Raw genomic sequence first — 14,971 nt, 5'->3', positions numbered from 1 at the left:
TCTGCCCGCCTCGGCCTCCCAAAGTGCTGGGATTACAGGCATGAGCCACCGTGCCTGACCCCAGAGCATTTTCAGATGGAAACCTGGTACCCATTAGCAGTCACTCCCCATTCCCCCTCCCCCAGCCCCAGGCAACTGTGAACCTGCATTCTGTCTCTGGATTTGCCATTTCTGGACATTTCGTATAGATGGGATCATATAATGTGTGATCTTTTCTGTCTGCCTTCTTTCACTTAGTATGACGATTTCATAGTAGTGTGGGTCAGAACCTCATCCTTTTCATGGCTGAATATTGGGTCTGTTCCTTGTAGCTCTGTGGCTTGGTTTTACCTCATATGAGCTCTCAGATCCCTTTAGTTCCAAAATAAAACCAAGGAAAAACAACAACAAAAACCCCACTAGAGGCTTGCACCTTTATTAAGCTTGCTGAATTTGGAATGTGTGAAAACTTCATTATAAGGCAATTTGCCATGCAATTTTCACAACAAACCACATCATAGAATACTTTAATTACTGAAATAATTACCTACAGGTTGAAAGGATCAAAGAATTAATAGTCTGTTCTTGCAGAGGCCTGAACTTGTTTAATTTTAAACTGAAACTGCAGAAATTGCCAAGATAGTGGCAGATTAATTTTCAGAGGCCAGAATCGACTGATCTGAGAGTGCGAATGGCAGGGGATGGCGATGGTCCGCAATTTCCAAAGGAACAGAAGGGTCACTCAAAGTCCTGTGGGGCTCCTCCCACTGCTACATTTCCACTGCCATTATGGTATCCCCAACGCTGTCACCTTCACCCTGCCATCAGTGCCCTCGCCAACATCATCACCGGCTGTCACCATGACTGCCATCACTACCAGCTGCTTCCCACAGCTGCCATCAGTGAGACCACCCACCCACTCCACATTGTTCCCCACCTGTCCTCTGTCAGCCCATCACAAAGCCCACGAGGTTGTGTTTCCCATAGCAGCTCTCCTCAATTCTTCAGGACACCGGGACTCCTCTCCCCTTCACCCTCTTCACCCACTGTGGGCACACGTGAGCTGGGGCAGGCACCTCACATCTCCAGGCAGAAGCTGGTTTGTAAGCACAGCAGCCGTCCCTGTAGCTGAGGAGCCTGCAGTTGGCAGTCCCCAAGGTCCCTTCCAGGACTCAGACTGCTGAGGCAGGGCTGTGTTGAGTTATTTATTGAGCATCTGTTCTGTGAGCACCCCAGCAACAGCAGGCCCCAGGAATAGAAAAATACAAACTTGCCTGGGCGCGGTGGCTCATGCCTGTAATCCCAGCACTTTGGGATGCCAAGGTGGGTGGATCACTTGGGGTTAGGAGCTTGAGACCAGCCTGGCCAACATGGTGAAACACCATCTCTACTAAAAATACAAAAATTAGCCAGGCATGGTGGTGTGTGCCTGTTATCCCAGATACTCGGGAGGCTGAGGCAGGAGAATTGCTTGAACTCAGGAGGTGGGGGTTGCAGTGAGCCGAGATCATGCCATTGTACTCCAGCCTGGGCGACAAAACGAGACTGTCTCAAAAAAAAAATATATATATACACACACACACACACACACACACACTTAAAAACTGATTATTTGTTGCCATCTAGGTATGGGCAGTTTGGTTTGAGAGGTGGTATTTGAGAAACAGTGACCAAGGGTCAGAAAATGAGCCAGACATGTTCTGGGAGGGCAGGGAAGGTGGGCACCACCTAGAGGCAGAGCAGGCCAGGAGGGTGGCGGGAAGGAGGCTGGTGGCTTCTATCAGAGAGGAGCTGGCCCTGTGCAGCCACCATCCCGGTGGGGCCTCTGGCGAGCTATAGCAATAGCCTCCCACCCTTAATGGCTTTGCCCAGTGGTTTCACCCACGTGCTTCCAAGCCAGCTCTTAATCACGGGAAGAGGGAGGGCCTCCATATGGGTCTCATGGTCTCTGGTGCCTTCCCTCGGCCCACAGGTCATCATCATCTGCTTGGTGGTTCTGGACGCCCTCCTGGTGCTTGCTGAGCTCATCCTGGACCTGAAGATCATCCAGCCCGACAAGAATAACTATGCCGCCATGGTAGGGGTTGACAGCTCTTCTGGGGTCTTACTGATATGTTTTGCTTGTGTTATCTGCACAAGCAAAACACTCTGGGGTGCAGAGTGGAGCAGCTGACACCCCACTTGGAGTAGCAAGGTCTGTGGTAGTTTAATAGGTGTTTTCATCTTCCTTTCCAGATTATGGATTAGCATTTACTACAAGCAGGAAACCTTGTTTCACATGATGGCTGGAATCCTGGGCGATGCTAGGCTAGTGAGCATGTGGGGTGGATCCACTCTGCCATCTCTGGCTCAGGAGGGGCATTTCTCCTGTCTTCTGTTGATGGTCTGCATGGTCCCGTCAGGGGATGTGCTGTTTATTCACTGATTCAGTTACTGAGCCCATCCCAGACGTTCAGGCAAAGGGTGGTGGACACACCCTGTCTCGGTGCCAAGGGAGGAGATCAGGAGAGTTAAAATCATCCCTGGCTGGGCGCAGTGGCTCACACCTGTAATCTCTGCACTTTGGGAGGACAAGGTGGGTGGATCACCTGAGGTCGTGGGTGGATCACCTGAGGTCAGGAGTTCAAGATCAGCCTGGCCAACATAATAAAACCCCGTCTCTACTGAAAATACAAAAAATTAGCTGGACGTGGTGGCGCAGGCCTGTAATCCCAGCTACTCAGGAGGCCAAGGCAGGAGAATCACTTGAACCCCAGAGGCGGAGGTTGCAGTGAGCCGAGATAGCGCCTCTGCACTTCAGCCCGGGCAACAAGAGCAAAACTCCGTCTCCAGAAAAAAAAAAAAGCATTTCCCGTCCCCAACCCCCGCCATGCCCTTTTTTGGAAAAACAAAATGGAATTGATATGCAAATATATGTCTTTGCAAGTAGTGAAAAAGGCAGAAGGAAATGTTAAACCTCCTTCTTCCTGGTACCTTTCCCAGAGGCAGCCCAGTGACATCTCCTATGCCGGCATGAAAGGAGAATCTTCCCTGTCCATCTAATTTCTCCTAAATAATTGCTTTCATGTTTCTCAGAGACTGAGGTCTTGAACCCCTGGGCTCAAGCGATCCACCCACCTCTGCCTCCCAAAGTGCTGGGATTACAGGTGTGCGACACTGCACTTGGTTCTCTTCCTCTATTTTTAATAGAATCCATTAACATACCTGCCATATTGTCTTTTTTCTCTCAACTTTTTATTATGAAAAATGGCAAAGACACATTTTGCTGTTTGCTTTGTCACTATATATCCCCACAGATGCACACACATTTCCATCTGACCATTTGACGTCACAAACCTTCACTCCTAAATACTTCAACATGCCTAATAAGGTTTTTCTCCCGTGGAGCCATGAGAGCATCATCAGACCTAAAATAAGATCAATAGTCCCACCTAACAACCACTTTTATTCACTCACTCATCCCAAATGTCTCTTTTTATTTTTGGGGGACAGAGTCTCTATCGCCCAGGCTAGAGTGCAGTGGCACGATCTCATCACACTGCAACGTCCGCCTCCTGAGTTCAAACGATTCTCCTGCCTCAGGATCCAGAGTAACTGGGATTACAGGTGCCCGCCACCACACCCAGCTAATTTTTGTATTTTTAGTAGAGACGAGACTTCACCATGTTGGCCAGGCTGGCATCAAACTCCTGACCTCAAGTGATCTGCCCACCTCAGCCTCCCAAAGTGCTGGGATTACAGGCACGAGCCACCATGCCCAGCCCAAGAATGTCTTTAATGGCACTTTTTTTCAAACTAGGATAGAGAATTCCAATATTCTATTTGGTTGTGTCTCCTTGGAATTTTTTTTTTTTTTTTCCCTTGAGACAGAGTCTTGCTCTGTCACCCAGCCTGGAGTGCAGTAGCATTAACAGCTCACTGCAGCCTTGACCTCATGGGCTCAAGCCTTCCTCCCGCCTCAGCCTCCTGAGTAACTAGAACCACAGGCATGCACCACCACACCTAGCTAATTTTTAAATTTTTTTATAGAGAAAGAGTTTCCCTGTGTTGCCCAGGCTGGTCTTGAACTCCCAGGCTCAAGCAATCCTGTCTTGGCCTCCCAAAATGCTGGGATTACAGGCGTGAGCCACCACACGCAGCCTCCCTGGGCTTTCTTAATCTAGATAAATCCTCCTGCTTTTCTTTTTCCTTCATGACCATGACTCTTGGAAGAGCCCAGCCAATAGAATGTCCCATGTTCTGGATTTGTCTGATGAGTTTGAGGTCTCCTGCCTTATTTCCTGCACACCACGGTTAGGTCCAGGGCTTGATCAGCAGGGAGTCCTCATTGGCGGGCGATGTTCTGGAGGTGGCATTTTCAGGAGGCACACGCCAGGGGTCCCACTCAGTTGGGTCACTTGATTTAGGTAGTAAATGCTGGACAGCTCCACTGGCCAGGGGCATTTTTCCTGTTGCAGTGGTAAATGATCTGCCCGGTACTCCTTTGGTAGCATGCAAATATCCTCTTCCCCAGTTGGCATCTGTTGGTGATCCTTGCCTGAGTCAGTGACTACACTAGGGGATGCAGAATGGTGATTTTCTAATTCTGTCTTTCCTTCTACATTTAGTAGTCGGTACTCTTCTATAAAAAGGCACTTCCCTGTTTTCCCATGTGTGTGCGTGTGCATGGGTGTATGTGCTGCACTGTGAATTTTTTTTTATTCACTGTGTTACAATCAATCTCAGTCATTCTTTTCAATGTTCAGATTGCCCCAAATGTTGTCACTGTGAACCTCTTCAAGCTGACTGCTGGGTCCTGTTGACATGACTCTGTGATGTCTTTGAAGACTTCCTTGCTTTCTGGCACAAGACATCCTTGCCCACATTGTACCTTCCCTGCCCCAGATCTGGAAATGGTTATCTTGGTGTGAGGACTGGTTATTTTATATTTTTATTTTTATTTTTATTTTTTTGAGACGGAGTCTCACTCTGTCGCCCAGGCTGAAGTGCAGTGGCCTGATCTCAGCTCACTGCAAGCTCCGCCTCCCAGGTTTACGCCATTCTCCTGCCTCAGCCTCCCAAGTAGCTGGGACTACAGGTGCCCGCCACCATGCCCGCCTAGTTTTTTGTATTTTTTTAGTAGAGACAGGGTTTCACCCAGGATGGTCTCGATCTCCTGACCTTGTGATCCGCCTGTCTCGGCCTCCCAAAGTGCTGGGATTACAGGCTTGAGCCACCATGCCCGGCCTATTTTTATCTTTTGAGACAGAGTCTGACTTGTCACCCAGGCTGGAGTGCAGTGGTGCAATCTCGGCTCACTGGTGGTGCAACCTGTCCTCTGGGTTCAAGCAATTCTCCTGCCTCAGCCTCCCAAGTAGCTGGGACTACAGGCGTGCACCAACACACCTGGCTCACTTTTTGTATTTTTTTTAGTAGAGACAGGTTTTCACCATGTTGGCCAAGATGGTCTCAAACTCCTGACCTCAAGTGATCTACCTGCCTCAGCCTCCCAAAGTGCTGGGATTACAGGCATGAGCCACTGTGCCCAGCCAGGACTAGATCAAGATCTCGGAACCCTTTTCACTTACCTTGGTGATCACTCCTAATTGGAACATATGGATCTGCCTCCATTCATTCATTCATTCATTCATTCAGTTATTTTAGAGATGGGGTCTTGCTATGTTGCCCAGGCTGGCCTCAAACTGGGCTCTGGGCAGGAGGCCCCACCTAGCCTCCTGAGTAACTGGGACTATAGGCTCGAGCCACCACACCCAGCTTAATCTTTTTAACAATTGTGTCCTTAGGGCCCCATATGGAGGTGCCACCATTCATTTTAAGAGTACCTTCTAATGGACATTTCTGTTGTCTTACGAACAATGCAGAAAATATTTGCTCTGCAAACAGTGCTGCAGTAAATATCCTTAGTCTCTGTGCACATGGGAGTTCAGCTGTAGGATAAGTTCTTAGCCACGGAATTGCTGGTCCAAAGGGTCTGGAGGACGCTTTAATTCCGACATTGCCTAATTGCCCTTTAGAGAGCAGGTGCCTCATCTGTGGTGTTCACAGCTGTGTTTCCAGCACCGGGCATCTGGATTTGTCCAACAGATGAATTCTCTTGCTGGTGACCAGGCAGGCGCATGCGAGGGCAGCTTGACCTCCCAGAGGCCCGATCTCCCCTGACTGTGGTTCCTTGTCCCCTTCAGATATTCCACTACATGAGCATCACCATCTTGGTCTTTTTTATGATGGAGATTACCTTTAAATTATTTGTCTTCCGCCTGGAGTTCTTTCACCACAAGTTTGAGATCCTGGATGCTGTCGTGGTGGTGGTCTCATTCGTCCTCGACGTTGTCCTCCTGTTCCAGGAGCACGAGTTTGAGGCTCTGGGCCTGCTGATTCTGCTTCGGCTGTGGCGGGTGGCCCGGATCATCAACGGTACGTCTCGTGCACTCCCAGGCTGTGGATGGAGAGCGGGGGCTCAGGCATACATCCGAGGCCTGGCGGCACAGTCACTCTGGGCGCCTGAGCTCACAGTGGCTCCCATTATGGAGGCCTCCCCACTGCCCCCTCACCTCCCTCTCCTCCCTTCTTCCTCTTCAGCCCTTTTAGGAGCTGGTTATGAGCAGGTTTATGTCAAGCAAATAAAATGAAACGGTTGGGTACAGTGGTCATGCCTGTAATCCCAGCAATTTGGGAGGCTGAGGCAGGAGGATAACTTGAGCCCAGGAGTTCAAGACCAGCCTGGGCAACAAAGGTGAAACCCTGTCTCTACAAAAAAAAAAAAAAAAATAGAAACATCAGTTGGGTGTGGTGGTGCACACATGTAGTCCCAGCCACTGGGGGGGGCGGAGGTGGGAGGATCGCTTGAGCCCAGGATTTGGAGACTGCAGTAAGCCAAGATTGTGCCACCACACTCCAGCCTGGGTGACAGAGCGAGACCCCATCTCAAAAAAACAAAAAACAAAAAAAAAACTGGACTCTGTCAAAGGAAAGAAAAAAAGCCTTTGAGTTCCTACGGAAGATGCCTGTTATGGAGAAAGGGGGCATTTCCCAGCCTGTGCTTTCGTGGTATCTGTGCACACTGCTGCTATGCACCCATATGATTGTGAACAGGTTCTAGGTTAAGAAGCCTAATGTTCATCTTGTCAGCAATTATTTTTAAGGATTTCTCAGCCATAACAGCTATAGAGAGATATTGCATAACTGGGGACTAAGTAGCTCAGGCATGAAACCCTGACTTCCCAGCTCTGATGCCCTAAAGTGATGACTGTCTCGTGTGTCTGTCACCACTCCTCCCAGCACTATGCGGGTATAAGAATACAGATTTTTTTCCTCAGTGGTTAAGTTAGAAACCAGTATCACTGAGACCCCCAATTTTATTTCAGGGATTATCATCTCAGTTAAGACACGTTCAGAACGGCAACTCTTAAGGTTAAAACAGATGAATGTACAATTGGCCGCCAAGATTCAACACCTTGAGTTCAGCTGCTCTGAGAAGGTAAGACACATCTGGGGACCAGGCATGGTGGCTCATGCTTGTAATCCCAGCACTTTGGGAGGCTGAGGCAGGTGGATCACCTGAGGTCCGGAGTTCGAGACCATCCTGACCAACATGGAGAAACCCTGTCTCTACTAAAAATACAAAATTAGCCGGGCGTGGTGGCGTATCCCTGTAATCCTAGCTACTCAGGAGGCTGAGGCAGCAGAATCGCTTGAACCTGGGAGGCAGAGGTTGCGGTGAGCCAAGATTGCGCCATTGCACTCCAGCCTGAACAAAAGCAAAACTCTGTCTCAACAACAACAACAAGACGTCTGAGAAGCTGGCCTCTGCTGCAGCAGCCGCCTGCAGCACAGCGCTGCTCATGCACCTAGAGCGCCCTTCCCTGGGCTGAGCCTGCCTTGTCCTTTCAGATCCAGCCCAGGCATCACATCCTCCCTGAAGCTGTGCCCACTCCCACACCCCGGGGCTCTGCCAGGTCCCCCACCTTTGTCTTCTCACTGCTGTCACTGCTGCTCAGTGGAGCCTATAATTGTAGCAGTCTCCTCAGCAGACTGAATGCCACAGAGTGTAGCTTTCATTCATCTCTGTGGCTCTGTGCCTGGGGCTTACTGAATGATTGTCACATCCCTGGCGAGGCTCAAAGTAAATTCCAGTGTTTGTCTGCTTTTGCAATAGGAACAAGAAATTGAAAGACTTAACAAGCTATTGCGACAGCATGGACTTCTTGGTGAAGTGAACTAGACCCAGACCAGCTCCCCGCAGAGAAGACACTGCCTCATGGGCCTGTGCTGTCATGTGAGGAACAGCTGCCCCTCCTGGGCCACCTGGTGAGAGGTTTGGTTTGATGCCTCTGCCTCCCTCCTGCCAGCATGGATTCTGGGTGGACACAGCCTTGTGGAAGGTCCAGTACCACCAAGAGCTGCCCATCCATTCCCACCCCACACTGTGTCAAAGGTATCACATTTTCTCATGTTGAACACTTTAGCCTTGCTTGAAAATGAGCAACAAAGCTGGACAATTTCTAGTTGTATATAAAATTTAGTCGCATCGAATGTACAGTTTTCAAATTTCACATGTATATTAAGGAATTGATGCATCCTTTCATATGAGCATTCTGAAAGAAAGAAAAAGAAGCTACTTTAGCTGCCACCCCATTCTAGAAAAGTCTCTTATTTTCAAGCTGTTCTAAATAGCTTCCCTTGTCTCAGTTTCCCCAAAAGGGGTACCCAGGCCCCTCCTCTGTGTGCCCCAGCTGCATCAGCCAGCTTCTAGGTGGCTCCATTGCGTTCTGCCACCTGATATTTTTCCTCAATTACTGTACAATTACTGTATAAAATAAACTCTCTCTTTCCCCTGGATCCTCCTACTGTATTCTTTCCTCTGTGGCACCCATACCAGCCTGCCAGTCAGAGAGCAAGCTAGCTATAGTGCCTGGTGCAGAAATGGCAATAAGACCCAAGACTCCACTATAATTAACATGGTACTTAGGGGAAGATCCCTTGCAAGGCTGTGTACTCTTCTCGCACAATTTTATCTAATATATTGCTATTTTTTGTACTCACTGCAACCAGACCTAAAAAGGAAAAAACCTGAACTGAATATTTTTAAAATAACTCAAAGCAGGGGATGAATGAACTGGCCAAATCCCCCATGCCTCTGCTGCTTCAAGGCCTGTTCATTTTCTTTACCATCTCCCCAAAGACTTTTTGGGTTCTATCTATGACCTATGTGTTAAGTGTATTCCCCATTCAAAAGTCAGACAGAATAACATTTCCAAAAGGAAAAAAGGTGGGAAGGGAGTGGAGAAGGGCAGTGTGCTGGTTTGGAGGCAACCTCAAAGGTTAGAAGTATAATAAGGCCAGGCATGGTGGCTCACACCTGTAATCTCAGCACTTTCAGAGGCTGAGGCAGGAGGAGCACCTGAGCCCAGGAGTTTGAGACCAGCCTGGTCAACACAGCAAGACCCCATCTCTACAAAATATATTAAAATTAGCCAGGTGTTGTGGTGTGTACCTGTAGTCCCAGCTATTAGGAGGCTGAGGTGGGAGGATCACTCAAGCCCAGAAGGTCAAGGCCGCAGTGAGCCATGATCACACTACTGCACTCCAGCCTGAGTGACAAAGCAATACCCTCAAAAAGTATAAAATGCAGTGTCCCCTAGGGACTTCTAGCCCCACATGCACTTTCCACAGGGGATGACCTCAGAGGAGGGGCATAGTTTCCTCAAGTGATGACTTACGTCAAACAAACGGGAAGAAGAAGTTAAAGGGCAGCCTGGCATTGATGGCTGGCGGAGCTCTGAAGCCTGCCTCTGCAGGTGCAGACACATCCACAAAAGTAACCGCAGTAGAAATAAGAATCGTCCTTTCATTTCCTGAGCTGGCCTGTAATAAACAGAGAGAGCAAGGCCCACCCTCCAGTGTGCTCCCAGAATGACAACAATGAGACACTTTTCATTCTCTTCCTCACTCAACCACTGTCAGTTCATGAATCTGATAGATCCTGGAGCACTAATCAGCCATTAACTTGGATGAGGGAAACAATTTTACCAGGGTGTCTGATTAACACATGAATATCAGTCATAATTTTCATGAGAATTTTAAAGATCCAATCGAAACCAGAATGCTAATATAAATAGAACCATCATCAGTGTTTCCTTCTAAGTAAAAGAATGCTGAAGTATTTTATGAACCCCCATGGTTTAAATTATAATCTTTTACACAAAGTAATACCTGTCACCTACCACACTTGAGTTGTGTCTAGACTTCTGTCTTAACATATGCCTTTAAACTAGGTTAGACCTACCTCAGGAAAGGAGGATGAAATTAGATTTGCAGTTACATTGACTATTTTGGCCTGTGGATTCAGTAGGGATCCGTATTTGGTCCACTTCACTTCTATAACCAAAGCCCCTGGGAGCTGGCAGGAATCCTGCAAAACAGAATGCTGTTAATCCATTAGAATCTTACACAACCACAAGTCAGACTTAATCTGCAGTTCAGAGTGTTAATTAGAAAAGGTTTCATATATTACAAAATGTTCTGAACAAGAAAATGAATAGACTCTAGTAGTTCAGATAAAAACAGCTTAGAGAAAGTACGTATTTCAAAGTAACTCAATGCCCCAAAAATATTTTTAACAACTGAAGCGTAATTTTTCCATCCCCTTCTATTTCTTTTTTGTTTGTTTGTTTTGTTTTGTTTTGTTTTTTTTGAGGCGGAGCCTGGCTCTGTGGCCCAGGCTGGAGTGCAGTGGCCGGATCTCGGCTCACTGCAAGCTCCGCCTCCCGGGTTTACGCCATTCTCCTACCTCAGCCTCCCGAGTAGCTGGGACTACAGGCACCCGCCACCTCGCCCGGCTAGTTTTTTGTATTTTTTAGTAGAGACGGGGTTTCACCGTTAGCCAGGATGGTCTCGATCTTCTAACCTCGTGATCCGCCCGTCTCGGCCTCCCAAAGTGCTGGGATTACAGGCTTGAGCCACCGCGCCCGGCCCCCTTCTATTTCTAAAAAAGTCGACATCACCTGAAACTGCGGTAGTGCCGATATTCAACTGTGGACCCTTTAGGGCCATAACTGCTCTAACTTCATCTACCTGTTTACACCTGCCTCACAGACTTCAGGAAAGAAACTGGTGGGAGGGATGGAGGGGAAGAAATAATTATTAGCAGACAAATAAAACCTGATTGCATGTCATGTTAAAATGCTCTGAGGGGAAATTTAAGTGCCTTCTCATTTATCTAATTTCATCAACTGGCACTTAAGATGTGACATTTGGGTAACCAGGCAGTGTCAGTATGTTGTCAAAGACATCAACTCTTCATCTGCACCAGGAACGCTGCTGGTGCCATGAAGGAGCTGAGCTGCCCATTTGGTTGGCTGCTTTGGGAGCCAACTCTAAGGCCTCTGACCCAAGGGAAAAAGGGGCCGTGGGACTTCCAGGACTTTTTCCTGCCTTTGCAGTCTCTCCAGTTGGCAAATGTGGTAACTGTTGAAGCTGCAGGCTGGGTACGTGGGGACTCCATGGTACTATTCTACTTTTGTGTATGTATGACATGTTTTCATTAAAAAAAAAAAAAAAGGTTTAAAATACATCTCTTCGGGACATGAAAACCTCACAGGCCTGCTAAATTTGGTGGCTGCGAAAAAAGCACTGATGGAATTCCTTAGCTTGGAACTGCCTTTAAAAACCGTGCAGGCTGAACAATCCTCTCGAATATCCAGTTCTTAGGAGACGATGCAGCATGCAGCTGGTGGAAACTGAGTTTAGCAGGTGCTCGTGTCTGCCTCTACCTGGGTTGCCGGCAGAGTTGGTACAAAACCCACTGCTGCAGGCCCTCTGAGCATTCAGGATCAGCACAGACCCTGACAATGCTGTGTGCGCACTGCTGCCTCTCCTCCCGACCCGTATCTTCCCTTCTGAGGAGTAATAACTGCATGTCTTCAGCCATGGCCAAGAAGCCAGAAGCAATGTGCCTGGTTCTGGCGGGAGAGTTGAGCCAAGACTTCGCAGTGGAATGGAGTAATCCTGGGTCTCTGCTGGCCTCGGTGGGAGGGCGGATCAGAAAAGTGAGCAGTCCTCATCCCATGCTAGAAATACTCGGAGCAGATAATGAGAGGTCTGAAGAAAGCGTGACAAGAACAAGCTGGGCAACTACAGGCTAAGATGGAGAGCACGCCTCCGGGCCAGGGCTGGCCCACACACTGACTGCTAAGACAAAAGAAAAAGGTGGGCAGAAGCATCACATGTGACCAGGAACCTATCTGTAGGATTGTCAACTTCCATTCAACTCTGTGAGGAACTGTGGCAGTGAAAACTCTGAGGTGTAGGCTGCCTGGGTAGACCAGAGGACAATGGGTGGGATAGCCACGTGCATGGAAGGAAGTCTCAGTCTTTGATACAGGACTCAACATTCGTCTATCGTGTCATGAGATGCCTGGAGAGGGCTCGAGGGACACCAACAATCACAATGATGGTAGCAACAGGATGAGGATCACAGTGGTTCCCATTTATGGACCACTAGGCACCATGCCCAGGGCCACATAAATGTTACCTCACTTAACCCTCTCAATGCCCCATGAGGCCACTCACCCACTATGACTAGCGTTCCCATTTCACAGATGAAAACAGAGGCTCAAAGCCATAAAACTGCCAGCCAGAGACAACATTGCTAACAAGGGGCAAAAATCAGTATCCAAGATTCAGCACATGTTCCCACTCAGAACCATCCTGCCTCCTTAACAGCTGGCTTCCCCAGCTGCCTTCATCACACCACCTGGAAGAGAGAGACTGCTAGCATGGAACCTGCACCTTCTCCCCTTTACCTTCCTGTTGAATGACTGGGTGATGAAGTGGATGGGCACCCAGTCCAGCACATCCTGGGCCTGCGAATTTCCAAAAGGGGCCACATAATCTGGGAAGCCCTGGCCCCACAGCAGGTTCTTCACCTTCTGGGCTACGAGCCGACACGGGAGAGCTCCAGTCAGTCTTGGTGAAGGAAAAAGAAGTCAACTGAATGAGGCTGTTGTTCATCCACCAGCAGTTTTTCTTTATTTTCTTATTCCTTTCCTTCCCTTTATTTATTTATTTATTTATGACAAGGTCTCACTCTGATGCCCAAGCTGGAGTGCAGTGGCGCCATCATAGCTCACTGCAGCCTCAAATTCCTGGGTTCATGCGATCCTCCCAGAGTGCTGGGACTACAGGAGTGAGCCACCACACCCAGCCCACCAGCAGTTTTTTGTTTTTTGATTTTTGATTTTTGTTTTTTGTTTTGTTTTGTTTGAGATGGAATTTGCTCTGTCACCCAGGCTGGAGTACAGTGAGGCAATCTCAGCTCACTGCGACCTCCACCTCCCGGGTTCAAGTGAATCTCCTGCCTCAGCCTCCTGAGTAGCTGGGACTACAGGCACCCACCACCATGTCCGGCTAATTTTTTTGTATTTTTAGTAGAGACGGGGTTTCACCATGTTGGCCAAGCTGGTCTCGAACTCCTGACCACAGGTGGTCTGCCCACATTGGCATCCCGAAGTGCTGGGATTACAGGTGTGAGCCACCACTCCCACCCCCACCAGCAGTTTCATTCCTTCCCAGTTTCATTATCTCCTCACTCTCCAAATGGGGGATTATCTGACAGAAGCTAAAGCGTCTCTAACTTTGCAAAATCTTGACCTGCGAGATGATGAGTCTAAAACAATGTTTCCCAAACTGTGTTCCACTGAAGCTCTGTACAAGAAGGGTTTCATGGCCAAAGTTGGGGAAGCATTGAACCTCCATGTCCCCATGTCCCTCCTGAGGCACATGTGTCTATTAAAGGTTCTGATGAGTAATATAGGAAGGAACCATCGTTTTAACTTTAATTTGGTGTTTCCCAAACGTATTGGACCGTAGACCTACCCCTACTGATGTCTTGTGGAAACGTATTCCATGGAACCCTCTCCCTTTGAGAAATGCTGGTCTAAATGGATCAGAACTAATAATGTAAATGGTGGGCCAGGCACGGTGGCTCAAGCCTGTAATCCCAGCACTTTGGGAGGCCGAGACGGGTGGATCACGAGGTCAGGAGATCGAGACCATCCTGGCTAACACAGTGAAACCCCGTCTCTACTAAAAATACAAAAAATTAGTCGGGCGAGGTGGCGGGCGCCTATAGTCCCAGCTACTCGGGAGGCTGAGGCAGGAGAATGGCGTGAACCCGGGAGGCGGAGCTTGCAGTGAGCTGAGATCTGGCCACTGCACTGCACTCCAGCCTGGGAGACAGAGCAAGACTCCGCCTCAAAAAAAATAAAAAAATAAATAAATAAAATAATAATAATAATGTAAATGGTGGCTGGATGTAGTGGCTCACATCTGTAATCCCAACATATTGGGAGGCTGAAGCAAGACGAGCACTTGAGCCCAGGAGTTCAAGACCAGCCCGGGAAACATAGGGAGACCCCGTCTCTACTAAAATTTTAAAAATTAGCCAGGTGTGATGGCACTCGCATGTGGGCCCAGCTATTAGGAGGCTGAGGCAGGAAGGATAGCTTGAGCCTGCAGGCCGAGGCTGCAGTGACCCTGATCACGCCACTGCACTCCAGCCTGGGCAACAGGGTGAGACCCTGTCTCAAAAAATAATAAGTAAATGGTAAATATTGGTCTAAACAAAATAATGATCCAATGACCCTGGGAAGATGTGGGAAGTGTGTGGGTCATGAGGTAGGGGATGAAGGGGAAAGAGCCAACCTTTGTCTTCCTTAATGGAAACTCAATAAAAAATTCATAAAACCAAAAAAATCAAGAAGTAGCATTATATGCAGGATATTTCAAGATTTGGGGGTAGATTTTGAAAAAAACAGCAACAAGAGTTGAAAGTGGTTGCCTCCAAGGTGGGGCAAATGAGGGTAAGAACTGTTTTTATAACAAGCCATGCAGCGCTGTTTGATATTTTACATTATGTACATATTTGGTAAGATGAAAGCAGATTATCTTCAGATTTCCTCTCCCTGGTTTTGATGTGCTGTGTATATTAAAA

The 14,971-nt window shown here is 48.2% G+C and overlaps 2 protein-coding genes across 5 annotated transcripts in view; one reads left to right on the top strand and one right to left on the bottom strand.

The window, feature by feature from the left end:
- Positions 1 to 8,583, top strand: part of HVCN1 (hydrogen voltage gated channel 1) — a 40,164-nt gene extending 31,581 nt beyond the window's left edge. For both annotated transcript variants that reach the window (XM_025401941.1, XM_025401942.1), the window contains 4 exons: positions 1,952 to 2,056; positions 6,162 to 6,393; positions 7,344 to 7,456; positions 8,135 to 8,583. In XM_025401941.1, the coding sequence (XP_025257726.1) occupies positions 1,952 to 2,056; positions 6,162 to 6,393; positions 7,344 to 7,456; positions 8,135 to 8,200 (516 nt within the window). In that variant the 3' untranslated portion in view covers positions 8,201 to 8,583. The remainder of the gene's footprint in view (positions 1 to 1,951; positions 2,057 to 6,161; positions 6,394 to 7,343; positions 7,457 to 8,134) is intronic.
- TCTN1 (tectonic family member 1) overlaps positions 8,481 to 14,971 on the bottom strand; it is a 35,587-nt gene continuing 29,096 nt past the window's right edge. Inside the window, exons 12-15 of one of the 3 annotated variants that reach the window (XM_025401940.1) lie at positions 12,783 to 12,939; positions 10,265 to 10,405; positions 9,699 to 9,843; positions 8,481 to 8,573 (exon numbers count right to left, since the gene is read on the bottom strand). In XM_025401940.1, coding sequence (XP_025257725.1) covers positions 9,700 to 9,843; positions 10,265 to 10,405; positions 12,783 to 12,939 — 442 coding nt within the window. In that variant the 3' untranslated portion in view covers positions 8,481 to 8,573; position 9,699. Of the gene's footprint in view, positions 8,574 to 9,698; positions 9,844 to 10,264; positions 10,406 to 12,782; positions 12,946 to 14,971 lie in introns of all 3 variants that reach the window. The other 2 variants (XM_025401938.1, XM_025401939.1) reach the window with 2 other exon arrangements.

Source organism: Theropithecus gelada, chromosome 11 (assembly GCF_003255815.1).
Source record: "Theropithecus gelada isolate Dixy chromosome 11, Tgel_1.0, whole genome shotgun sequence".
Taxonomy (NCBI): Eukaryota; Metazoa; Chordata; class Mammalia; order Primates; family Cercopithecidae; genus Theropithecus; species Theropithecus gelada.
Note: the sequence above shows the minus strand (reverse complement) of the source record. Positions and strands in the feature narration are given on the sequence as shown.